Source organism: Falco punctatus, assembly GCF_963210335.1.
Source record: "Falco punctatus genome assembly, chromosome: 12".
NCBI lineage: Eukaryota > Metazoa > Chordata > Aves > Falconiformes > Falconidae > Falco > Falco punctatus.
The window spans coordinates 10417915-10445109 of NC_137592.1; the positions used below are offsets into that span (position 1 = coordinate 10417915).

At 40.5% G+C, this 27195-nt stretch overlaps 2 protein-coding genes across 4 annotated transcripts in view; one reads left to right on the forward strand and one right to left on the reverse strand.

The window, feature by feature from the left end:
- The window catches only part of PRKD3 (protein kinase D3), a 63219-nt gene extending 42467 nt beyond the window's left edge, over nt 1-20752 (forward strand). For both annotated transcript variants that reach the window (XM_080408100.1, XM_080408099.1), the window contains exons 9-19: nt 758-881; nt 3701-3778; nt 5405-5681; nt 8860-8912; nt 9285-9357; nt 12577-12683; nt 13264-13425; nt 13858-13956; nt 15399-15666; nt 16591-16676; nt 17514-20752. In XM_080408100.1, the coding sequence (XP_080264226.1) occupies nt 758-881; nt 3701-3778; nt 5405-5681; nt 8860-8912; nt 9285-9357; nt 12577-12683; nt 13264-13425; nt 13858-13956; nt 15399-15666; nt 16591-16676; nt 17514-17687 (1501 nt within the window). In that variant the 3' untranslated portion in view covers nt 17688-20752. The remainder of the gene's footprint in view (nt 1-757; nt 882-3700; nt 3779-5404; nt 5682-8859; nt 8913-9284; nt 9358-12576; nt 12684-13263; nt 13426-13857; nt 13957-15398; nt 15667-16590; nt 16677-17513) is intronic.
- Nucleotides 20753-21377: 625 nt separating this feature from the next.
- Nucleotides 21378-27187, reverse strand: NDUFAF7 (NADH:ubiquinone oxidoreductase complex assembly factor 7). 2 transcript variants are annotated; one of them, XM_080408105.1, is made up of 9 exons: nt 26769-27187; nt 26603-26683; nt 25805-25915; nt 24600-24810; nt 24087-24145; nt 23238-23351; nt 22549-22692; nt 22046-22219; nt 21378-21668 (listed from the first exon to the last, which is right to left on the reverse strand). In XM_080408105.1, the coding sequence occupies exons 1-9, from the start codon at nt 27048-27050 to the stop codon at nt 21456-21458; spliced, it is 1389 nt and encodes a 462-aa protein (XP_080264231.1). In that variant the 5' UTR covers nt 27051-27187; the 3' UTR covers nt 21378-21455. The 2 variants fall into 2 exon arrangements, with proteins under 2 accessions (XP_080264231.1, XP_080264232.1); XM_080408106.1 differs by having other exon boundaries at nt 23979-24145.
- Nucleotides 27188-27195: the final 8 nt, after the last annotated feature.

Sequence of the window (27195 nt, forward strand, 5' to 3'; positions counted from 1 at the left end):
TTGAAGCAATTAGGTTTTGGCATGTACAACAACCTGTGGCAGCCAATTCTACTATGTAACTGTGTGCTGTGTTAAAGCATCCTTACATCTTTGGTTTTGAAGCTCCCTTGTAATTTAATTTGTTTACAAATGTTACTGTTAGTGCCACATGTAGGAGTGCTGGTGTTAAGCAGGTGACTTAGTGGTTGACTCCATCTTCAGTGCTATTAAAACCTGAACGTTTAACTGATCACCCTGTCAGAGATAGTCAGATCCTTGTCTGTAGGACAGTTAATATCCTGAGCATTGATAAAATTTTCTAGTGCAGCTGTGATGTGAATCAGCACACCCCTGCTTATTGAAAGTATGCTTAGATAGGGACCTTGATTAGTGTATTCGTGCAATAACAATATTAAGAAGTAGCGTAGTCATCTTATGATGACGAGAGAAAATAATAGCAATGCTGATGTTAATTGTATTTTTATCCTGGATTAAGACCAGCAGTCTCAGCTAATTGTTTTGAGAGAGGATGGTTTCTGTAGGTGTCCTCAATCCTGTGGTTTTTCTGTGTTCTGTAATTTTAAGTATGGCAGTACTTGCAGGTGGAGAGCCAGGGGGAGCTCGGATGCCTTGTCAGTTTCATCTGTTGATGAGATTTGCATGAAAAGAAAAGGTGCCTGTTCCTGAAAATTATGGGCTAAATGTGTAGTACCAGTATAATTGCAGTACTTTTGTATTTTAACTTGTTAAATATTAACTGTTCTTATCTTTTTTTTAGTCCTTCCACAAGCAATAATATTCCTCTCATGAGAGTTGTACAGTCCATCAAGCACACAAAGAGGAAGAGCAGTACAATGGTGAAGGAAGGATGGATGGTCCACTATACTAGTAGAGACAATCTGGTCAGTGACTTCAGTTCCTTCCTATATTAAGTTAAATTATTTCTCTAAACCAGTGTATTTTATTTCTTTTATTTAGATACCTGTTTTACAATATCATTTGAAAGAACTTAGCCATGATATTCATTATAAAGAGAGATGGTGCAAAGGAGAAACTGCAGTTTATTAAAAATTCTTCATGTGGTGATTCAACAGTATTTTTCCTTCACCCTTTTAAGAAGTGTCTCTAAATTGTCTCAAACGAATTGCACGTTTCAAGATTTCAGCTTTTTTGAGATAATAATTTGGAATCATCTGCTTATGTCTTTCTGTTTAGCAGCTGAACTAAATATTTATATCAGTGTATTTATTTTACTACATGGAAAGGTGGAAATTATTATAAAATATGATGTGTACTGAAATCGTTGACACTGTTATTCTAATGATCTAGGTGTTTATGTGTAGATACGAGAGCCCTTCATTCCTCTAGCAATTCACTCTATCTAAAAGTAAGCATTATTGAACACCATCCCCCACAAACTCATCATTCCTATTGATGTCAGTGAAATTAAGAGTTGTGGCTTGACTGTATGTCCCTGGGTATGCAAGCATCCTCCAAAAAGGCTACGTTGTTTGTTTCCAGTGCTACCAATAATGATCTTTTAATTGAACCTTCTTAGGCAAGCTCCTTGGTTTTGTCTGTTGAGGAACAACATATGGAAGAGTAACTGGTGTCCCTTAGAGTTGTCTGATGAGGGGGAGTCAATCGTCTCGTCTTTTGATAGATTAATGAAAAGGATGAAGTGAAAAAGTTCCCAGATCTCATGAAGCACAGTGTGTCATATTGAGACTGTTCATGAAAGGCAGCATAAATACTTCTGCAGTCTTTGTCTCTATGCAGGTTCTGATTGAAGGGCACTTCAGGAATTTAGAGAAGCAAAGTTATTTAAGATCTGCTGAAATCGAGCTGAGGGGTGACGCTAGTCAGCTCAGGTTACTGTAGTATTTTTACTTTTTGTATTTGTCAACTAAACAGACTACTGCAAGTGCTCTGTTGGAAACTGCCTTAGAAAACATTTCTTTAAAGTACAGTTTTCTAATACCTAGGCATATTTATCACAAACCAAAGTAAGTATTTAGCGTATGGGATTCCAGCCAAGGCTATTTAACAGACACAGTTGTTAAGGAAAAACTAAGTCCAGGTAGCAGGTGAAGATGAATAGTTCTAGCAGAACTATTCAGGGCAGACCTGGTATTTGACTCTGATTTAATCTGTCGGTACAGCCAGTAAATTTTTCCAGGGACTTTTTTGAACCTCCTCATAGAACAGTGATCAGACTGTACACCTTAGCTTAGTTTTGATTTTCTTCGTCTGGCAGTCTGGCCGCTACCTAGATGACATCTACTGAAAAAGGCCATTCAAATGAAGTGGAGTGTTCTGCCCCAAAGCAAGACACCTTCAGCCAAGCAAGATCTCGCAGAGCTTCCTAATGGGAGGAGACTTCTGTATTAGGCATGACGACATGGGCTGTTTCCCTTGACCGCTCTGCTCTCAGCCATGTCAGACCGTTTCCTATTCCTGAAACAACCGGGGCTTTCTGTCCTTCCAAAGAGGTTCATTGTAACTGCAATATCTATGCTTCTCACTGAGCGTGGATGACAAGATATTTCACCCTTTATAATGAGAAGTTTCTGTATCATTGTCTGTATTCTTTTCCTCACTCTGAGCCCATCCTTTCTCAGAATAGGCTATGGGCAAATTGCGAATCCATGAGTTACCAACCTGTTCCTTAATTCCCCTCCTCCAAGGTCTTCCCCGATTCATGATTTAATAAAAAGTGTATGTGTCCAAAGGACAGGTTCACCCTTATGCTTTCACCCAGCTTCAGTTCAGTGCTGGCTGGGAATTCCATTTAGTTAAATCCATTCATGACCTAGTTCTCTTTGTTTAACCTCTGCAGGTAGTCTTAGCTTCCCCATGATAGAAGTGATTTAAGCTCTGCGGTATTATGTTTCAAACTTTGTCATCCTAGGCCAGAGCTGAGGGTCTTGGATTTTTGTCACAGGAAAATGGGAATGGGCTTCTAATTGTATGAGTGTGGTGCAAACAAAGTAAGTTAGATTCATGCAGCCATATTAGCTTTATAAACGTTTTTTTTGTTTTGAGGAATGTTCTTCTGTTTAAAATTATGAGACTGTGTTATGTGCAACAGCTTATTCATGTTACTTTTTGGTGGAAAAGATATTTCTTATTGATGGAGACTTCCAGAAAATGGCTATTTAGTCTGTCTTGATTTCTGTTTCCGCCCCTGCCTCCACCCCCGCAGGATATTTTGTCCATGTGAATCTCATAATCTGTCTGTCTTGCCACTGTGTGCTTTGACCTTCTAGAGGTCTATGTTGACAAAAGAATTAAGGACTTGTTAGGCTGGCTCAGTCCTTGATCCCTTGTGATGTTGGTGTGAGGGCACTGAGGGAGACAAAGCATGACCCCCACAATTGTTACTAAATTAAAATAATTGAGGTTTGTGAGCTTATGCACCTGGAGTGAAACCTGTGTAGATAAGTTTTTCCTGCATGAGATAACTTGTTGTCACTGCTGTTACTGTAAGGTAAGTGATACTCTTTTCTAGCTTGTGGAAGTAATTTTTGAGCCTCTTCCTGAGTTAAAAAATCTCTATTACCAAAGCATATTATCTCATGTATCTAGTCTTAAGACGCAACTGTAGATTAATGTTAATTTATTACCTTAGTAATTTAAAGCATTTCTTATGTAAATAATCAAATTAAAAAAGCCATAGCAGTGATTTATTCCTTATGTTATTATACTGTGCATTTTGTAGAGAAAAAGACATTACTGGAGACTGGACAGCAAATGCCTCACGCTATTTCAAAATGAATCTGGAACAAAATATTACAAGGTAATTAATGTTGAGTAATAATTATGTTACACTTGATTTACTCAGTGCTTTATAGAAAAGAAACCTATTTGTGAGCAGTATAGCATTATCTTCATTTCCCCATCTTTTTTAATCAAAACTGTGACCAGGTCAATTGTTGGCCAAAGCTTCTAACTGAAAGGGACTAAGACTAACTCTTGAGAAGTTGCTTGCAGCTCCTGTTCTAATCCCCTTGAGTATGTTATCTCCTTACATTTTACGTGTAACGTTCTCCTGAATTACCTAGCATATTAAATTTTCCTCTCGATTACCAGAAAAATTGTTTGACCTCGAGTCTGATGAAGGCTAGGATTTTTTTGTTCTGTAAGTAGTGACTGGAAGTTTGCATGCTTATATATTTTATTTCAAGGTTCCCAAAACTAAATTATTTCTGACTGTACAACTGAAAGTTGCGAGCAAGATTTAAAGGAAAATTTTAAATGAATGAAGCTTAGCAGTAAGTTTCGTATGTTGTTAATATAGTAATGTGTTCAATGGCGGAATATTCAGAAAATGTGTTCCAATGTATAAACAGGATTTTTCCCTTTCTTGTCTTACACCTTTAGGTGGGGGTCCAAATCTTGCAGCTTCTTCCTTTATAACATCTCTAAGATCAAGCCTTTTCTCTGTACACCCAGCTAAACTTGCCCAGATCCTTTTCATCCCTATCTTGACCAATGCAGTCTCTTCTTCTCAGACCTCTCTGATACTTGTATTGCCCTGTGCATTCAAAACACAGCTGGTAAAATATGTTCCTTGCTTGTTGCTCCGTTATGTCACTGCTTTTAGTCCTTTGACTTGCCCCTTTGCACCCCTTTTTTGACTGCTTTAATCTCAGGTTGTCATTGCTGTTAGCATCATTCACAGTTTTTCCCTTTACGTTTATTTGCTCTTCATCTTAACCGGCTACTGTCTCTCATCCCCCTAATGCCAGCCCAGTGTTCACCTGCTTGTTCACTGCTCTGCAAGTGACGTGCACTGTACACCTTCCCCATGTATGTGGAATGTCCTCCTCCAGCTAGCGTGAACTTGCAACCATTTCTTCCTTCAGATCTGTTCGCTAGTACTGCTTGTACCGTGATCTTAAACTGGCAAGGTAGAGGAGTCAGTAGAAATTGTTAATATCTGAATGAAAGAGAAACTTTACCCAAAATGATTCAGATATGTGAAGCAGTGCTTACTGGTTAGCGTATATAACCACATCCTCTTCTTAATGTTGTCTTGTTGCACTTCCCCTCCCCCCTCCCCGTCTTGTTCTTCTGTAGCTAAGCTGTATAAACTACAGTGGGGAAAATGGTTATTCTGTAGTTGTACATCATTTGTATGCAGTGGGAACATGTCTCATGCTGAGTGTAAATGCTGTTTGAGCAGAAAGTAGTAGTTGAGTGGAGACAGCTGTGGTGGGGCTAGAAGTCTCTCTAGGCTTGTATAGAGGAATTCAGAAAACTCTGGGTGGGCAATGCTCATTTGTTTGACTTTAGTTATGAAGCTTGGTGTTCTGATGTATTTGCTTTGATTTCTTTGCAAACGCTTTTTAAGTTTTGAGTATCAGTATATTAAAATTTTACGTGCGTTTTCATTTTTTTAATCTTTAATATTTTTCTTCAGGAGATTCCACTTTCAGAAATTCTCCAGGTGACTCAGCCTCGAGATTTTTCAAACGTGGTGCAGGGCAGCAACCCATACTGTTTTGAGATCATCACTGACACGATGGTGTACTTTGTTGGCGAAAACAATGGTAGCGGTCATCACAGTCCTGTTCTTGCTGCCACCGGAGTTGGACTTGACGTAGCTCAGGGCTGGGAGAAAGCCATTCGTCAGGCTTTGATGCCAGTCACTCCTCAAGCTAGCGTTTGCACTGCTGCAGGACAAGGAAAAGATCACAGTAAGCAGGCAGACAAGGCGCTATTATTCATATGCTGAAGTTGTTAACGCTGGAGATTCCTTTCAGAAAAGTGCTTATTTAGAGTGAAGTATTGCCTGTCTTATCTCTGCTGAATTGGGTCCATAATTTTCCGCAAGTCTCTACAAAGTGACACTCAGGCTCGTGGAGGGTGGGCGAATCCTTGAATTCGTTGTAGCAGGAAGTAGTAGTTAAGAGTCAGATTTACAATATGGATCCATATCGCAGGGCTTCACCGTAGGAGCATTAAGAACTCAAATGTAGTTGCTGGATATGAAAAGGGACCTTAGTTTAGATATTTCTAATATACTTTATTAAATAAGTAAAATACATTCAGACTATATGCATATACTCTGAAAGAACTAGATTTGGATGTTTTTTGATGTTATCTCTATTTTATTTTCTTTTTTTAAATCTGTGAGATGTCAGTAGTTAAGGAGAAGAAAAGGCGTTAGTGATGCAATGTAAATACTGCCAGTGATGGAAAGAACTTTTGCTGAGCTGTGGGTACTAACGAAAAGTACCCCATTCTTCTTTTTATGCACCTGCCTTCCTTTTCTTTCTCTGGCATAGGATCATATTCGTTATCAAGGCTCCACTAAACTTTATATTGTGTTCTTTCCCTTCAGACATCTCCTTGTTCCTTCCAATGACATTCATTCACATTCTGTACTGAGATTTTTGCTTGCTTTCTTTAGTTCTCTTTCATCTTCCAGGTACTCCTTAATCTTAGCAAAATTTTCTCTTGCAGGAGATTGAGGTTAGTTTCTCCGTTTCTTGAATCTGGCTGCTCTGCATCAGCAGCAGTTAAGAACGTGTAAATGCTAGCCTGAGGTAAAGGGACTTTCTGAAAATGCAGCCATGGTCTGAAATGGTAAACTATGAAATGCCAGTAGTGGTATCTGTATTCAGTTACAGTGAAAAAACATACCTGTAAGGTGGTACTTCGTAACTGGCCTTACACATACATAAAATGCCACTTCTGATATGAAATTCTTAGTAGCAAATGTGTACGTATATGTATGTACACCAAAGCTCTCTGGTTTTTAGAACCTAAGGCTTACTGTTGCTGAGAGACTTGCAAAGACAGTTGCTTTTCCAAAATCAGTAGTTTTTTCAGATATAAGTAATAACTTTATATTAAAATTGACAGTAGTAGGGAATAGAGCTGCAGGGGTAGATCCAGAGAGGAAGTATTTAATCATGTTTAGGATTGTAGGAGTATGAGAAACTACTACAAGTTGTAGTGTGGAGTGGTGTTTGCATATTCATAGACAACTCAGGTTGGTTCTTAAACTCTAAAAAGCCCACAGAATGTCCATTCATACTTCTTCCAACACATTGTGAGCCATGAGATGTATCCCAAGAGCCTTGAAGAAAATTAGACTTTAGTTAAAAAAGAAAACCCTCAAAGCCTTAAATATGTTCTTTTAAATGAAAAGACCAAAATAGGAGGGAGACATTGCTAGTGCTTGAAATACAACGAATTCCCTGCTGCTGCAAGTATCACAGTGTCCACAAGACACTAGCTAGTCAATTGATACCACATTCTGGCCAGGAAATAGCTGGACATGAGGATGCCCTTCCAGTCTAACCCGTGGGAAAAAGTCCTTGTACCTGGTGGTTGGGGTGGGATGTGTCTTTGGGGGGGGGGTTCTGAGCTGAAATGACAAAGAGATTAGTAAATTGTTACCTGGTATAGATTTCCTATTGAATCCTGGCATTGCGTTCTTGCATTCTTCACAAGTGACTGTTTTTCAGCCCTTATTCTTAGGGATTTCAAACACTAGAAATAATGGATTTATTTGGAAAGAGTAACTCAATTTCTACCTACCAGATACTTTATATTCTGTTGTGATCTGTGAAGGAGGGTTCAGTGTGTTCTCTTTTAACAGTTTCAAAAACTGTATCTTCACTTTCTCGTGTCTGTTTCAACCATGCTGCAGTTTGTGTAGACCTAGTAATTTTTCTCTGCCTTCTTGTTTTCCCATGTGTTCTGTACTATGCTTCCAATACAGACTTGACTATAGTCAGTAATCAGTAGACATATTTTTTTTTACAAAATTCCAGTTTGGATTTCAGATGCAGTAGTGAGTGTCTGTCAGAGCTAGTATTTGTTGCCATCTTAAGTCTGTAAATTCCTTCTTTGAGATAAAGCACAGGTGGCAAAAATAAAAATACCATTTCAGAACACAAAGAAAACGTCTGTATCTGAAAGTTCAGGGCTGCTCTTAGGGTGATATAGGCCCTTTTCAAAATGCTGGTAAATCTACAGTATATCATCTGTCCACCTTGCAGATGAATTTGTTCTACTTCTGGTTTTTTGTTTCTTTGGTGTTTTTTTGTTTGTTTTTTTTTAAAGTTAACAGAACTAATGATAGGTGTCCATTTGCCTGAGTTGCTTCACTTCTGTCTTGGAAGTGTTTTCTGCCTTCCCTGACTTATCTCTTCTTGTTCGTGCATCATAATGTTATTCCTGTAATGATAATTTCATGCCAACATCTGCTGCAGGCTGAAAATCCTGGGCTTTTTATCTGATGCTTTTACTTGCAAATTATACTTCCTAGATGTGCTTTTATGTTCCAAAGATTGATATGCTTCTGTGGCTCATCCATGAAACAAGGTTGTTTATAGTATGGGTTTTATTGCTTTTTTAATTATCAGGTCTTCTGTTACTTGCTTTGGTCAATTGTTTCCTTTTCTTATGCATTAATTCTGTATATCTTGATGCCACAGAGGACTAGTAACCACATTCTTTGAGTATAAGGGATCTATCTGGTCCTTTTCCTTGTATTTTTCTGTATCGCTACCAGAAATTCTTAGTAGTTTAATGAACTCGGGTACAGTTGCCATGTTACTGTTGCTTTTGGTTCTCCAGCTCTCTGTTGTCTACATAATTGTACTGTTCTAACATTTTTGTAATCAGCAATATGACAGAAATAGACAAATAATCCCAGCAAAACTCCCAGGGTTGTTTATCTAATCATTCTGTGAAATCTGAGTTCCAGAGTATGATGTTTCTGCAGAGCATCGATAAAAATTGTTTCACCGTGACTGAGTTAGAAGTCAGTAAAGGTTTTCCGTTTTGTTTTCTCCTCTATTTACTAGAAAAAGCCTACCCTTCCTATTTACTTACTGGGTTGTGTCTTCTTTATTGCAGAAGAGTTATCTCTAAGCATCTCCGTTTCAAATTGCCAGGTCCAGGAGAATGTGGTGAGTCACGTGTGCTGTATAATAATTGTGTTTGTTTACCTGGGTATTACAGAGTAATTACTAGTAACACCTCTGGGTGAGAAAGCAACACCAGGGTATTGTAGCTAACGAAGCCTGTTGTATACAGGAAGTAATCTGCTTACCAGGCACAGCGGTTAGTTTGTACGAATGTGTGTCCCTGCTTATGGTGCAGCTAAATGGATCTTCTTCAGCAAGTTTGTTGTGTTTTTTCCACTCCATTCAGGGCACTGATGGCACCCCTTGCAGGGTTCGATTAACGCCAAATGTACATACAGCTTAGCCAGTACTAATATGCTCGTGAACATTTTGATTACTCCTGATATTTGTGATTTCTTTTTTTTCCTGCATTAGGATATCAGCTCCGTGTACCAAATATTTGCTGATGAAGTGCTGGGTTCTGGTCAGTTTGGTATTGTGTATGGAGGTAAGTTACTTTTGATTCTGTTATGCATTTATTAAGGTAGAATGTCTGTATTCTTGGTATAATTAGCCTTTTCATATTTACTTAGCTGTATCTGGATGTCAAGGTGAAGTTCATCTTGTTAAAAGTTTTGTTTGGATTACTGTGTGTGTCTGCAGTTTTATGTACAGTATTTCTCACAATTCATTTTTTGCATTTGGAGTTTTGCCCTGGCATCAAAATCAGTATACAATATGCACTGCAATTTGACCACAGTTATATACAAAGTAATCTCTAGTCTGAATTTGGCCTTGGTTGATGATTTGGTTTTTTTAAAATTGCAAATTCTAACACTGTTGTCTGTATTATGTAGTATATGTCATGTATTATATATGTATATCTATGTATAAACGCAGTCATGTATTTAAGGAGGCTGTCAGTTATACCTGTTTTTAATGATATCTGAGAGGTGTGGCCAAAAGCAATTGGAAAAATACAAATTTGAGGTTATGGTTTGACATTATTTATGCAAACATATTACTGATGTATTTTATGCAAACAGTTTTACTATGAATTTCTGTCAGCAGGTTGAAGTAGAGGGAGGAATTCTTTGTCGAGAGGTCTCACTATTAGGTTTCAAATGTAGTTTTATCACTTTCAGTTTTAAAAAATCTGTGTTGCAACATATAACTTATTTATAGTGTGTAATCACAAAAAAAATCAGAAATGCATCTTATGAACTCCTGTTTATTTCTATTTTTTCTTTCCATACACCACCCCATCCCCCCAATCTCATGTGTTCTATCTCAAGTGTTGAGAAAATCACAGACCATAAATCTGCAAAGAAAGGAAAAGTGATACCTAATGATTTAAAAGTGGTAACCTTTCTGCTTCTGTCTTGTCTTTCTAGTCAAGAACTATTGTGGCTGTGATTTTTCTGTGTGCCTGTTGTGTAGTTAGATACTTTTCTCTGTACTTCTGAAATGCTTGATGGAAATGCAGTTTGCTGGTCTGGTTTTACATCACTTTTGAGAGGTGTCTGGTTTTTTCCCCTTTGTATTTCTTAAATCATAGTGTGAATCAGTGTGCTCCCTCTCTTATGAAAAGAACATGCACAAATGCAGACGGTATTTTAATGTTTTGGTTTTACTTCTTATACATACTCTCCTAAATTGTCTTTTAGGTAAATCTCAGCTTGGTATTTTGCATGGTTCAGTGCTTATAAACATAATAAATGCTTATAAAAGGCTTCTATAACACCCATTTTTTTCACATAGTAATGCCTTAAAATATATAGGAAACGCATACAGTTTCTTAAAACAAAACCTCAAGCTAAAAGAGCAAGAAAAGAGAATATAAAAGAACATTCTTTTCTTGCTGTGCCCCCTGCTTAATTGTTTCTGGTGTCTGGGGAGACTAATCTGGTAACTTCTAATACTGGCTTCTCCCCACTTGTGTAGGCTTACTGAAATGATGGTAACAAGACCTTTTATTTAAATTAATAAAGATAAAATATAGGTGCTTCCATTGTTGTGGGGTTTATTTGGTTGGTTTGATTGTGGGTTTTTGTTTTTTTGATCTTTTTTTTTTTTTGTCATCTGTTCTCAACAAAGATTTACAAGTTGTAAATCAAGAAGTTCCAGGATATTGCTATCCACCTCCTGTGGATACTGCTATCTACCTCTTTCAGTGAGAACAGTTTCCCGCTGCTTTTCCTATCTTGGTTAGTTTTGAAGGGTCTGAAAAATGAAGGCAGAAAAAAAATAATCTTGACAATTTCTTACTGATGTAAAACTTGCACTGAAACCTGGTTGGTTGTGCTTTGCTTGGGAGAAGGAATTTTCAAGCTGCTTTTCTGTTAGTCTTTCTTCATGTACAATTTTTAGCTCTAGTCTAGCTTCTGTAGTTCAGTGTTTTGTTAGTTCGGTGGTTTTGCTTTACATTCTCTTGCAACCTAGCATTTCTCTTCAGCGTTTTGCATCTAGTTTGTAATTCACGGTGTTTCTGCCACATTTCGGTATAATCTGATGTCTAGTGAAGCCAGAATAATATTCCCTGAATATAAGGTTTTATTTAAACTATAGTTGCGTGCCGTGATTTCTAATATTTTGCCTAAAAATTGCTGATTTGTTAACAGACAAAATGACAAAAGTGCCCGGATCTCTCTTTTGAGACTTCTGGCTTTATGCTGTTGCCTGTGACAGTCCATATCCAGCACGTGCTTTCCTTAGGACTAATGTAATCTTTCTAAAACGTATTGTGTGCTCTCCAGTTGTTAGTTCTATGTCATAACCTTGCAAACCCTTGTGGACCTTGCATGATGTCTCCAATAACTGCCTGCCTTTGTCCGGTGAAGATAAGCCAGGTTTTGACCCTTTATTCACGGTGATGTTTAAGGCAGGTGCGCTGGCTGCTTGGCGCAGCAGCCTTTGGAGCCGTTCCGATGTCCTGCCTAAGCCCTGGCCACCAGCCCTGCCTGCAGGTAGCCCGTGTGGCCTGGCTGGGCAGTTAGTGAGGCATAGCTGGGCTCCCTGTAGCGCTGCCAGTGGAGTCCTCTGTGCTGCTCGCACTCTAGCTGTGTGTCTTGTCCCGTTTCCTAAAATAGCTTCCAGACCCTTCACTGAGCAGATAATGATGGGTTTTTTTCCCTTTGGTGCAGACTTACTGTTCTGTATTAGTTTAGTATTAAATGTCAAGGTCTTGCAGTGCGTGATCCCATTAACCTCTCTGATGTGAACGCGATAGGAGCCAGTTCAGCAGTTGTGGAGAAGCTGGGTGAGCACTGGCAGCGACTCGCACAGCCCTTGAAACATCCTGTGTATTGCAGGATGCATGTGGTGGAACCCATGAAAGTAGGAAACCACTTGTAGATCTGTCTTCACATTGGTCTTGAATGGTTTTGTTGGTTTTTTTATAGAAGAGAGGCAGTACCCTGTGGGAGCAGGTATTACTTGCTCACGTGCAGGTCCCTTGCATAAGCTAGATCTTCACTGAATACATCTAACGTCAACGTGCATACCTGACGGCGGAGTAGTAACTAGTTTAAATTTATCTACAACACTCCTGTCGAGGCCGATCACTTCTTGTTACGTATATACCAGTTGCAATTCTATATACAAGTAGGGTAATACTGTACACTTGCACAGGATATACTTATTTCCCCAAATAGGAATGTTTGCTGTAATGTTTTATAGCTATGAATTGCTTCTGTGTCTTGATGGCTGACATTGACTTTCTGTTTAGGAAAACATAGGAAGACTGGAAGAGATGTGGCTATCAAAGTCATTGACAAGATGAGGTTTCCAACTAAACAGGAAAGTCAGCTTCGTAATGAAGTAGCCATTCTCCAGGTACAAAAGTATTTTTGTATCACATTGGTTATTTGAGACAAAACTCCATTAATGAGATTTTGTAATGCGTGTAAGCGCTCTGAATTGATTTCTAAATCTGCATATGTGATTTGTGAGTCTTTTTGTAAGAGGGAATCTTAGAAGAATGGGAATTCCTGAGTATTTGGTAGAGTTGGTAACTTGGGGGTGGTATCTACCCCCTATAGGAGATCCACTGAAGACATGTACTTTGGCTCCATTGTCTCAGGTAGCAGGACACTTATTTTTTGCTGTCTTCACTGCTGGCTCCTCAGTCTGAGTGTTGTTCTTGCATGTTCTGTACTCAAGCTACGGAGTGTATCAACTGTAAAATTAATTATTACAGATAATTTGTGTTAAAACAAATTAGTCTGAGTAGCGATAATTGGCATGTTTCATGGGTTGATGTTTGTTTCAAGCTAGCTTCTTGCCTCAGACATTTTGTTTTTTCATCTCTTTAAACTCTTAACTGCTTTTTGATTTGTGGTACAACATTTCTGTGTAATTCAGGATATTTCTTGCTGGTTTATTTTAGTGATTTATCTATACTACTTTATTTTAGAATTTGCACCACCCTGGGATTGTGAACCTGGAATGTATGTTTGAAACTCCGGAACGGGTCTTTGTTGTGATGGAAAAGCTGCATGGGGATATGCTAGAGATGATTCTTTCCAGTGAGAAAAGTCGACTTCCTGAACGAATAACTAAGTTCATGGTCACTCAGGTTGGCATCAGTCTCTCTACTTTGAGAGGAAAGGCTAGATTTGTCTTTTGTAATTATGTGAGAATGGAGTTTGGAGAAGGCGTTTTCTGTATTGTTATTTAAAAGAGACAACGCAGAGGACTGCACATCTAATGGTAGCTGAATAAACATGGAAAGAATTTTTGATGTTAATTGTGTTATTTTTTTTACCCTTCTTTCCAAAGACTATGATATTATGAACATCCAAAGATGCATGTCAAAACAGTAAGCATTCAAAAAGATGGGGTGGGGAGTGGAGGAAAATAAAACCCATCAGCTCCAAGTCTTGACAGGCTGGAAAAAACAGTACTTGAAGACTATGTTGATACAAATTACTGCGTTGGTTAGTGTGCCTGGATTTTGACACTTCGGGTCTGCTTGAATAGTTCTGAAAGTGTTCTTTGCTTTTTGTAGATACTTGTTGCTTTGAGGAATTTACACTTCAAGAATATTGTGCACTGTGATTTAAAACCAGAAAATGTACTACTAGCATCTGCAGAGCCATTCCCTCAAGTAAGTGAAGATTAAAACCCACTTTTTTCATTATTTTTAGTTGTTCTTTTTTTTTTTTAAAGAAACGTAGTCATTGCAGCATAAAAAATGACCTCCTGTGGGATTGTTGAACTGACTTAGTCTAGAAATTACTTGAACGGTACATGTTATAGCTGTGCCTTCCCCCCCCTCAACTGGATGATGTCTCACAGCAATGCTGTGCAGCAGCATTCTTTCTTCCAAGGAGCCTGAGAAGTAGAACTACTGCCAGCACTTAGCGAAAGGCTCGGTAGACTGCATCTGTTTTTATGCTTATTCTGGATTAGTGAGAATATTCCAGTGGAAAAGGCACTGGACTTGAAGCTTCAAGACCAGTCCTTGTTTCTGTTCCAGTGCTGTTTGACCCTGGGAAACAATTTCTAACCTGTTGTGCATCTCCTTCTTTTCCTTGCTCTTGTCTGTGTTGCTTATAAGCTGTTGTGAAAAGGGACTGGCGCATCTGTCACTAGTCTTGCTCAGGGATCTTCATCGTCAGTATGTGTGATATTACATCATAAATACAGTGACTAAATAGCTAATTTCTGTAAGAGAAATGCTGTTCAGTGATATTAGTGTTTAGGTACAGTCAACGCTTAGCCCAGTCAACTGTTACCTTAGATACCTCGGATAGTATGGATTTTGTGGATGATATACTGAAATTAAAAGCTGCTAGGCAGCATCAAGGAGTTGCTTCCAGTCCTGTGACATGAATGCAAAGTGGAGAGGACTTTTGGAGAGTCACTTGCATGCCTTTAGGGCATTGCTCTTTCTTACAGCCTGAAGCGGGCTTATTAACTTGGGGTTAGTGCTGGGCTTGATCTGGATCCTTCTACCTGTGCAAGTGCCTGTTGTGTTCAAGTCCAGGAACCATTCCGGAACCATCCCAGACCCATGCAGCTTCGAGCATCAGTGCAGGCAGCAGCTGTTGACGCTGTTTATGTGGATGATTATTGGACTGTCCTGTCCAGAGCTGGCTGGGTCTGAGTTGACTTCTGCGTAGCTGAAGCCTCCAGCTTCAGGGATATGATTAAGAGGAATGTGATCTAGCTGGGATTCACGTGCTTTTTAAGTTTTGGTTCTGTGCCTTGTAAGGGCACGCATTTGTCTCTGAAAATAAGCTGAGTTTGGAATCAAGTTTTTTGTCCTTACCTGCACGCTGGTGGCCATCCATGTCCTACACAAACTGCCTCAGACCTGAGTTGGTGCGAGCCAGTTCAGGTCTTAGTCTGAAGGGTGGTTGATCTGCGGTCTGCAAAACCAGCCACCTAAAACCTTGACTTGGCTTATGTGATGTTTTGTCTCTGCTTTAGTGCGTACAGTGTTTAAATGACAGCAGAAAGGGTGTGTCACCCAGATCGTGGGCAGTAGCATCCTTTGTAGATCAAGCAGAGATTTCTCAGTTCAAAAATATATTTCTTTTGCAGGTGAAGCTGTGTGATTTTGGCTTTGCACGTATCATTGGTGAAAAATCTTTCAGGCGCTCGGTGGTGGGAACACCTGCTTATCTTGCCCCTGAAGTGCTCAGGAGTAAAGGTTACAACCGCTCTCTAGACATGTGGTCAGTAGGAGTTATTGTCTATGTGAGCCTTAGTGGTACATTCCCGTTTAATGAAGATGAGGATATAAATGATCAGATCCAAAATGCAGCATTTATGTACCCACCAAATCCTTGGAAGGAGATTTCTAGTGAAGGTAAGAAATTAATTTTCTCTGTTAGAATGTCTTTATATGTAGGTAACACATTCAAATGCTTAAACCTCAAAGTCCCTTCAGATAAGAGTGTGAGAATTACTGATAGTTTGAGTTTAATAGACTATGCTGAAATGGATAGACATGACTTGGCATATTTTTGTGAAAGATAAATTGTCAATTACAACGTCTTAGATAGTTTTCAGGGCAGGAGAAGCCAATAGATTTAGCAAGAAAAATTAATTGCATGCATGAGGAGTGGGATGAATAACCTGAAACTTCCCCAAAGTCCTAATGAAATGAGAAATCATGTCCTAATGAAAAGAGAAATCGTGTATTTGCTGAATGCTGATCTCAAAACAGACTTTATCTAAACTCTAATTAGAGAAACAGTTTGAAGTTGAATCTAGAACCTTAGTTTCGTACGTTAGCAAGTGAAACAAAACCTGCATCTAAACATCAGGTCTGAAAAATCTAGAAGTTTACAAGGTTGGTCTCTGGAGCTCTGCAATGCCAGCTTTGTTATTAGTGATGCGTATGTGGTTAACACACAGGTAGGTGTGGAGGAACATACACAACAGCATCCTGCAGTGGAAGTCCTTACAGTGTTTTGGAATGCAGGATTATGCTCAAATTATTTTGGCACTTCTGAAAATGGCTAAAATCAGTAGGGAAAAAGATTAATGAGTACTATAGTAAAGCTTTTAGTGTTTTTAGTGTTTACATCAATATGGGGGGAAGGTTACCCCATACCTATTTTGTAGCCTTATTTAACGTAAGCAAAGCAAAGTATAATCCAAGAGCTTGATTAAAAGAGTTCAGTAGGATACACACACATATAAATTCATTTTCACTGCAGCATCTGGATGTTGACAGAAGTAATTAGTATTTAAACAATATAATTTTTGTTCTGTTTTTCTTTGTCAGCCATTGATCTAATAAACAATTTGCTTCAAGTGAAGATGAGAAAACGTTTCAGTGTTGACAAATCCCTTAGTCATCCGTGGTTACAGGTAAACCCATCTGCTTTTTCAGTATGTTTATAGTGGCTGAATAACTATTTTTTTGGATTAAATCCTTCAGAGGCTTATTAAAACCGCTGCTATTAAAGTCTTGTTAACAAGCATTCATGGAGGCTTGAGTATTTGGTTTTTTAGCTTTACATCTTATGTGCTCCAGGATTCTGCCCATTTGTTAATGGCTTCTTTCTCCAAGGAAAGTCTGTCTTACTATTTCTCTTGCCCCTTAGTTTGGTGCTAACATAGTTTTACTCTTCTGGCACCTCTCCTGAATGCAGGCCATGATGAGTACATGAAGCCCCACTAAAATCAGTATAGAGACAAACATTGTTCTGTGCTGAAGTTGGACACACAAGACGGTGTGTGCTGTAACTTGTGGTTATTCTGGAACAGAATTGTTTGGAATGGAATTTACCTGCTGCTTTGTTGTGGGTTCCTTTCACAATACTGTGTGCACATATCCATGCACACAAATAACTTAAAATACATTAGGGAGAAAATCCAATTAATTCTGAGTACAAACAATATTAGAATGAATATTTTTTAATGTATGTGTATATTTGCAATTAATTTTGTAATAAAGCTAACATAGCTGTCTTGTTACTAAAAGTTTTCACGATTTACAGTATTACAACCTTCGATAATAGCGTATTTAATTTTGAACCATTCTTGTGGGTGAGTTTTTTGCTTGGTTCATTTTTTTAGCAGATCTTGTTGGTTTCATCTTGTGGCTATTTATACTAAAAGTGGAGAAAAACTGCAGAATTTATCCGTGGGAATGTACTGTTGCTGTTTCTTAAACTAGTGCCTTAAATCCCTTTTACTCCTTAGGATTATCAGACTTGGCTTGACCTCAGAGAATTTGAAACACGCATTGGAGAGCGTTACATTACCCACGAGAGTGATGATGCACGCTGGAAAGAACATGCTTACGAACACAACCTTGAGTACCCCCAGCATTTCATTATGGCTCCTAATCCAGATGACATGGAAGAAGATCCCTGATTTATTCATTATGCTAATTTACAGCCAAGAGGGATACTCCAGACAGAAACCGAAGATAAGTTTTGGAACAACTGTTGCTCTTTTTGAGTGTTATACACAGTTTGGTGTACAAAGCCCCAGAGGATCCTGCATTGACATGGGAAGAGACTGTTGTCCAACAAGCTTTTCTCCGTCTCTGACTTAAACTATGAGTAGTTACTAGACAGTGGGATAAGCCCCGTTGGTTAACATTTCACCGAGCTGTGTGGCACAAAGCCATTACTGAGGTGTAATGTGTACAGATTGAACGGTTTGTGCGTTTTTTCAAGAGTTTGATTTTTTTTTTTCATAGCCTACGCAATAAGATTTTTGTAATGGTTTTCTAATCCCTATTTACTAGCCCACAGAGGACTGTTTTTCTGCTACTTAGATATGTCTCCTGTTTCCTAAACTGTGCGTGGTGAAAAGAGACTAAAAAGAGATTGGTGCAGAATACCTTGGCTAATAGCAAAACATGGCAGTTTAGGTTGAATACAGCTTCACAGATGAAGGAATAATTTGCTGCTGTTAAGACAGTCAAATATTTTGTGTCTTTGGCCTAACTGAACTTCTTCCAGATACACCAAAAAAAGAAAACCCCTTAACTTCTTACATTCCTCTTGAAATGCTGGCTGACAACCTAAAGAGATGACCATCAAAGCTGTGTGAGTCCTTTCTTGTCTGTTAAAACAGCGATAAGCCACAACAGTGTGTTGCTGTGCAAGGCTGGCACACATCATTGATACACACCAAAGGCATTTTGCCTTAAAACTACCCAAGTGATGCACAGAGACCACACAAGACTTGATGTAGCATATCCTTTCGCTCTGGAAAAACAGCTTCTGGCAGAAGGATGTGGAGGAATAGGGAAAAAAACATGCAGCTTTCTTACGTTGTTTTGAGTAATTAGATTTTTAAATTTTTCTAATATTTTTCTAATATTTTTTAAGGTTCCCTGGACTTACATCAGGAGTAGTTTGTAGCCTGCTAGCTTGTATCTTAACTCTGCTCAAAACCTAGGAGTAGCAGTGGATATTACATCACCTGTTGCTCCTGCCAGGGCAGCTGGATTGTAGGAGAAAGGGCTTTGCCTTCTGACCTTAACCTGCAGCCCCTCCCATCCTCTTTACTGTGCTCCGCGTTGTTTTTTGAGCTGAATGAAGAGTCCAAAACCAACTCCTGATTCAGTTTTTTATGCAGATGCCACAGCCGATGGATTGTCAGCCACTTACGGGACTTGTGGCGCAGCAGAGAGGAAGCAGCACTGTTCTTTGGAAATGATTCCTTCAGGACTGTGCAACAGTTAAAGATCACGGTATTTCAAAGAAGTTTGAGGCCGTGAATGCTAAATGCAAATGGAAGAGTTTTGTTTTCTTTCTTGTCCTATTTTAAAAAACGGGAAAGGTGAAACCTTTCCTTTTGTGTGGGATAACAGCATTGTGCTGCTGGAAGGTGCTGAATGGCTGTACATGTCCCTGATGTGCCGAGCTGCTTAGCTGGAGCTTGGTTTGAAATACTTCTTAAAATACTGATGCAGGCTTGAACTGCAAAGTCAGTGAGAGGTTTAATCTCCTCTCTCTCCTACAAAGATTTTTTTTAATTTTGTGTGTGTGTGTGTGTAGATAAGTGGTTTTTTTTCTACTGTTGTTATTCAGGTAAGGAAGCAGGCAAGCAGACTTTTTGTAAGTTGTTAGATATGCATACAATTTTATGAGGTTATTTCAGGGCTGGCAGATGCTTGCAATGACAGTGACCTGGTGGTAAAGTCAGTGGCAGTTGCAGAGGTGTGTACCCACAGGTAGGTTTGGGTCTTTAACCCACCTTTTCTTTTCCTATTGCCCTTAATCTAACTGCCACTACGTCTTGCAGGTGTCCAAGGTAAAGGCTGAACTCTGGCTTCCCTGTCGGGGTGTACCGCGCTGTACGGAAGGGAGCGTTGGTGCAGGCTGTACAGTGGGTCCCTGCAGCCGGCAGAACGGTTCAGCCCTTCTGGCCACCACGGGTCCTCTCTCCTGGCAGGTGTTTTTCTCAGGTTTGTGCAGGGGCCTTGCCCGGTGGCAGTCCCCGCCACTCCTACCCGGGGGGGCATCCTCCCCCTTCTGTGCCATCTGGGCAGCGCAAAGGAATTCAGAAGGGGCAGGGCTTGTCCCTTAACCCTGCCATCCTGCTGAGGCAGGGTTTCAGGGCTGATGCTTCAGAGAGGCACGATTTTTCATCTTTGGAACCAGAACAATCACCTGTGAAGTTGGTAGTCTGGTATTTGCCCAGGCTTGGCAAGGGAGGCAAAGCTTTTTTTTTTTTTTTTTTTTTCCAACTTCAACTGTTCAAGTGACCAAATTTCAGTGAAGCCATTGCTATCTTCCATCCCAACTGTAATAATGTAGATACAGTCTGGTTTTAAACTTCAGATTTTATACCTGAGCTGTCACTTCAGGTTTTCCTGTGGATTTTTTTTGTTTGTTTGTCTCATTTTAAGGGAGGAAATAAATCCAGCTCAGTCACTTGAAAAAGCACAACAGGAACAGAGGAAGGAGGGGACAACAATGAAGTAGAAGGCCTGGCTGATGTCTCTCCCCTTGATGTCTGCTCTGCTCCAAAATATTATATGAGCTATTTATTCTTCAAGTTGTATTAAAAAATATAAAAATGCTGTTTGCCTTTGGAGGAAGTTGCCTGACCATATATGCAGACTTACGGGGCCAGACAAAATAGAAGCCACAAGCAACTAATAGTCAAGGAACCAAAAAAATGAGACATATATTAGGAGTAAACTTTCTTCAGAGTAGTAAAAATAGCTGAGTTTTTTATTCCCTTTTTTTCTACCTTTACTGCAAACTTTGACAGCAGTAGGTTACAATGTTTGATATCCTTACCCCTAGAAGAATTGTGTTCATTCAAGAAATAGTGCTATGATGATGCTAAAAAAAGCTCATGTAAAATTTATAGCCTGAAAAGGACACTGTCAAGTACTTTTATATTTTTATACATCCCATTGTTTGTAAATATCCTCTGATAAGCTTGAAAATAAAATTTATTTCCCTATCAGACTTGTTCTTATTTGCATGAGTTATCTTTCCTGTCAAATGTTTTTAGAAGTAAATGGTTCTTTATAGTTCTGTGTTTGTGGATTTGTCATTACCTAGGCCCTGCTGTGGAAATTCTGTTAGCAGGTGCTATGGAACTAATAACTTTTTGCAGGGCTCCTGGCACCCTTCACTTTATAAAAATGTTTTAGCATCTTGTTTTTTAAGGAACTACCCAAGCTTAGTACATTTCGAGTCTCCTTAGCAAATCTGTTTGTTACTGACAGGTTTTAATTTTATTCCATGAGTAAATACTTCACTCAGCTCTCTCTTGAGACCCCTGAAACATCATTCATTCTCTGTGTATGCTGGTTCCTGTATGTGTAGTGTTTGATTTCTGCACATACTGCTTTGAGTAGGCCAGTCAGCAGGTTCAGTGTGCTGCACTAGATTTACTCTGAAATTGCAAAGTGTGAAAGTGTAGACTAGCATGTGACAATTGCCTGGAGAAGTAATGTGACATTTCATGTGCTTTCAGTTCAAAGATAAATCAAAGTATTTAGTTCCTACCTTACTGTAGATGTAGCTATATGCAGATTACATTATTGCAAAACATATAGTATGTGAAACCATAAAATGCAGGACTCCATTCCTTTTACTTGTTTTTTATTTAATAGGCTGCTATTGAAAGCTACTATTATCAGACATTTTGCTACAGTATTTGTAATTATTTCAGTAAGAGTTCATCAAATCCAGCAACAGGCGGTAAGGGAGACTTTGAATCTGGCTTATTTTTCATGTCAGGCTGTGCAAGCCTGTGGTGAGGCAGCAGGGCAAAAAAGTTAAAACAGTCCCCCATCTTCTTGGGATTCATCAGCATATCATAGCTGTGAAGTAACTGTTCATGAGTTGCTGTGTCACGTGAATTCTGCAAGAGGACCTAAAAATAAAAAATGTAGGTTACAGCCATTCCTGCCTTCCTATAAATTCCCTCATACCTGCAATCACCAGTTGCATCCCTTTCACTTATACTGATGTAACAGTGCCGTAATGTTCAGTAGAACCAGTAAGATCCTGGTGCAGCTCATACATTGATGTATGGAGCAAAGTTTAAATACTCCTAAACATAATATGATCAGTTTATTTTGAGGGATCACAAGTAACTTATATCTAGGAGAAGCAACTCTCTGATCCTACACCTGCATGCTGTTTGGAACAACTTTCTTTTAAAATCAGATTATTATAAAAGCTCTCTTGCTGCTTAAGAGCATTGCTTGTGGAGCAGGAGAGTTCGTGTACCCATAAACACTATTGTACCTGGAATCGGAGGTCAATGCCCATGTTTTTTAAAAACTCCCGCTGTTTAATGGGGCCCAATGTGGCTGTTCTTCCCTGTGTCATCTTTCGAAGATAGCTGAAATCAACATCTGCTGTCAGGTCAGCTGTACCTGGAGCTTTCAGCACATCGTGAAGTTTGTGATTCCGGAAACCCTGAAAAATTAAATCAGAATATTATACTCAGCCATCATCCTGGCTACCCTAGCTAGTCTTTGCTAGCCCCAGGTTGTGCGTGTGAGGGGTGAAAACAGCAAATTATACTTCTGAGATAAACTGAGCAAGGGCTCAGATTATCCTCTCCAACTGACAGAAACCCTTACGGGTACTGACTAAATAGGAACTCAATTACTCAGTTTTATGATTGCAGCGTTTTTGCTATTATATCCACCCACGACTTTTCACTTACAAGAACCTAACGATCCAAGTGACAAATAAAAGATCAAAGAGTATATTGGCTTATTCTTTCAGCGTAAATGACTTGCCCGGAAAGTGTCAGTTTTGGTTCCATCATGACCATAATCGGCGATCAGTGCAGCCCCGCCGTCCTTTTCTATACGACAGGCAAGTCTCTGAATGATGACACCAGCCTCAGGACACACTTCCACATGATCCCTTGTTTCTTCAGGCTAGGGCAGTGTTCAGAGAGCAAAACACCTGCATTAGCAAACAAATACAGGGCAAGAGTTCTTCAACACTTGATGTCTTGGGACTCTTGTCACTTTGTTGGGGCACACAGGTCCAGGGGCGTAAGCCAGACTACCTAAAGCTTGAGCTAGTTTTTACAAAGTCATTTTCAGTTAGTGTCTTCCAAGTGCTGAATTTCAGTCATCTCTTCTATAACCTATATTTGACTGAAAAGAAAATCTTTCTAACAATTAAGAACACCTGCATCAGGTGAAACTGCATTACTGTGGTACTGAAAGAATGGAAACGGCTCTTCAGCCACGTGCACCTTCAAAAAGCCTTTCTGTGTGAAACTTTTTGTGCTGTATTCTCACAGCACACAAAGTTAAATGCCTGTGGAAGTATTGCAGAATGGAAAGGGTAAAGCTGTGTTTACTCATCGATAGACTAAGATCCCTCCTCTTGCTCTCAAAGTAACTGAGAAGCAGTAAATGTACTTGAAAGAGTCAGTAGAGATGCAAGTACAAACTGGTAGGCATAACCTTACCTGAATAAAGTTTTCTGTTGCAGGGGTACTGGATGGTGACAAGACAAACCGCAGCTGGTCAGGAACTTCTGGATCTACATCAACCAACACTTCACGCCAGCCTTTCTCTGTTCTCTGTTTAATGAACCCAAAGTACTCATTTTACACTCTTAATAGCTACAACAGTATCTTGTTATTTGATTGAACTAATCTCAAGCATTTTCACAAACATTTTAGGAACATAATATGTATTAACAACAATTATTCATTCCTACTTAATTCCAGTAACTGCCTTGGAAAAAGCCTGTGGAAGAGACTCATCTCCAGAGTCAAATAATACAGGTTTAGTTACACTTAAAAGGAATGAATGACGCTGTTTAGAAAAATGCTGCCTCTTCTATTGACGGTGCAACATTTAACCAAAATAAAATACTTTATATTCTACCAGTGATTTTCATAAACTATTTACCAAATTGAAGTTGAATATTTCTTCTGAATCCTAACTAGCCTCTAATTTGCTATTCTCATTACCATCCAAATGAAAGCCCTTCAGTCTTTGTTAGCAGTGGTGCATAAAATAACGCAGAAATTAAAAGCTTCATTAAGGTACCGTAAGAAATAAAAAACCTTGAGACTCTTCTCAGCAGAAAAAAACCCTTTAGCTTTCTACAAGATTCTCCATTCAAGAACAATTACTAGTTTTACAGTTATCAGCTGAATTAAGACTTATTTGTCCAAATTAAGTTAGAAATATTTGATCACCAGAGACAGTGCAATGCATGTGTCTAGTCTGGCACCCTGATTCTGTGCTTCCTCAGAGAAAAGGCACTGAAGCAGTCGGTCACAATTACAACAATCTTCTTGCTGTACCTGAAACTTATGTATTGGCAGGGCATCAAAAAACTCATGTGCTAGGTAAAAGCTGTAACCTGTGGGAAGGTAAAAAAGAATGCATTAAATTATTAATGCTTCCATAGCAGCTTATGATTTTTAATGAATTAAGCTAGTTAATGTGGTTGTGAAATAATTATCATTACTTCCAGCTTGGATACATCAAAGACAGCATTTCTACAGCTAGCTCTAGCGTCCAGTCCAAGAATTTTAAATAGGTATCTCATGGAAGGAGATTCAGGCAAAGCCAGTAAATGGTTTCCCATGATAACAAAAAGTCAGAGTATATGAAATTGGGTAGCTATCCCAAAATGAAGGTAGTCGGAACAGGCAGCAGTTATGAAAAAGGAGTCAAGATCCTGCCTAAGAACCAACACTTATATTAACTACTTTTCTATCCATTATGAAGGCTACCAGAGAAGTATTCCATTATCAGAAGCTGCAAATGGAGGAAGGATGCCATCCCTGTAACAAGACATTCACGCTCCTTACCTGACGGCACATCTTGAATGTCTCTGTACCAGAAAATGGGAATCCCAGTCTTGCTAACGCCCTTCATGTAAGCAGACTTGTCCTCGGGGTTTGACTGTGCCTTCCCTCCCGTCAGCATTAGCGCTTGGATCTCACTGAGTTTGGGACTCACTTCTACCAGATGAATAGAGACATCACATTTACTAAGCAAAGATGCAAGCTGGTTGAAGACCTATAAAGGCAGATGAATTCTATTAGGCAGTCACATGCTGTGTACATTAAAGGTTTAAGAATTAACCTTTAATCTCATTATTTCTATTCAAGATAAAAGATTTAGTTGGCGTTCATTTAACAAAATAGTTTGAGTGAAAGAGACTGCATTTTGCTCCTTCAGAAGGAGGTGAGAATTCATCAGTTTTAACAAAAGCTTCTATGCTTCTAATAAAGTTGGCAAAATACAGTGCATATTACATAGGGCAACAACATGAAATGCTAATTTAGAATAGTAATAGCCTGAGAATGAGTAGCTCCTTTAAGACCTGCAGAGGATTTAGCATTAGGAGAAAAATGGTTCAGTTTTCCCAGACACGGTAAACAAAAGTGTTTGATATCCTACATTTCACTGTGCTTATCAGGTTTTTTTATTAATATATGCAAATATGACAAAAGTTCTTCTGAGATACTAAATCCCATTAGCAATCAGGTTTTGAATCAGTAGTATTCTAATTAATAGACAGCATGCAAGCATGACTGAACACAAAGGGCTAACTGAGAAGAAATAAGCCCCTGAACTCCCCAAAGGAACTGACACACCTTCACTGCTGTATTATTGTCCTCCCCGCCTCCCTGCTACACTGAGGCCCCCCTCCCAGGAACACACAGCAGCACTCAGGAGTCCTAAGCAGTTTTCAGTTTGGATAATGCTTTCCCATACAGAAATAATTTGGAGTATTCCTGCCCTCCCCTTCTACCAAGTAGCACTTGAACGATTACACGTGTGCCTGCAGTGTGCCCACACTGGCCCATGCTCTGCTTTCAACTGACACAGCTGAGCTCAGAAATACGCATATATTTTAATAACAGTCTAAGCTGCAAATCTCCTGATTGAAATGATTTTAGTACTAGGGAGGGTTAAATCCTGAGAGCAGAACATCATTCCTTCAGGCTTCAGAGTAGCCATGGCATAAGGCTGGAAATAAAGAATATTAATATTAGTTTTCACCTACCCGTAACATATCATCAGCAAGAGTGCCCCGCCCCGGGCCCAGTTCCACCAGCTGGAACGCTTTAGGTTTGCCTGCGGCTATCCATTCACTGACACACCATATTCCTATTAACTGACAGTGAGAAACAACACAAAGAGTTACAGTAAGAACTTCAGAACTTGTGGAAAGCAGTACCTGCCTTTTGTCTGATAATAACTAAGATACTACGGCAATACTCTCTCTCCGCATTTCAAAGTTCAGAGAAATCATTATGATACATAACTTTGCCCTCTGCTCTTTTTATAATAAAATCAGTGGCTGGCTGCTGTCAGCCCAGCTGAAGCAACTCTCCATCACTAAAGGTGTGGGGCTCCCCTGGCTGGAGCTTGAACCTTTACTAAAAGCTCCAGTGCTGGCTGCTGCCTGGCCAGCTGCCCTCCACCCAGTGCACTTCCCAAAGCTGCGGGGAGAAGGGCACCCAGGCAGCCGTCCCACCGCAAGCGACGCACAAGCCAGAGCGAACCCGACCAGCGTCTGAAAATGGTTTTTGTGTAGTTTTCACACCGGGAAACTACCATCACTCTTTGTATTTACAAACAAGTTCTGTATGAAACCAAGGGTTCCTACGCCCAGGTGTGCCTCAGGCTCAGCACAGGAAAGGCCTCCCCCCCCCCCCCCATCACCCACAAAACCTGAACGCCCCTGCCAAACCAGTTTTCTTTTGGTAAATGACCTGAAGCCCGGACTCGCTGCTCGGGCATCCCCCAGCGCGGCCCCCCCGCCACCCCCGCAGCTACCGACGGAGAGAGGCGCCGGTACCTCCCCGAAGGCCTGGCTGATCTCGGGGGAGGTGACGAAGTCCCCGCTGTCGCCGATGCCGCCGCGCCGCGTGTAGTAACCCTGCGGGGGGAGAGGGGCCCGGGGCCCGGTGAGCGGCGCGGCACCCCCGGGTGCCGGGTCACGGCCCCCCCGGCCCGGCCCGCACCTGGCCCGGGTTGGTGAGCGCCTCCCGCATGTACTCGGCCACCGTCACCGGCCCGGTGGCCCGCAGCTTGAGCAGCAGGTGCCGCAGCATGGCGGAGCCCCGGTCGGGCCCCTCGGCCCCCGCCTCGCCCCCCGCGCCCGAGGAGGGCCGCGCCGCCGCCGGGAGAGGAAGGGAGGCGGAGGGGGGGAGGCGGCCGTTGCCAGCGTGACAGGGGAACCGGCGGCGGCCGGCGGCGCCCAGGGCGGCGGCGACGAGCGCGCGGCGCGCAGGCAGCGGCACCATGGCAGCGGCGCCCGCGGGCGGCCCACCCGCCGCAGGTCCTGGCCGTTTGGTGGCCGCGCTGCGTCCCGGCGCCCGCGTGAGGCTGGGCCACCCAGCCTGCGGCGAGCTCCCTCCACCCCCCTTGCAGGACCTGCCGTCCCGCCCT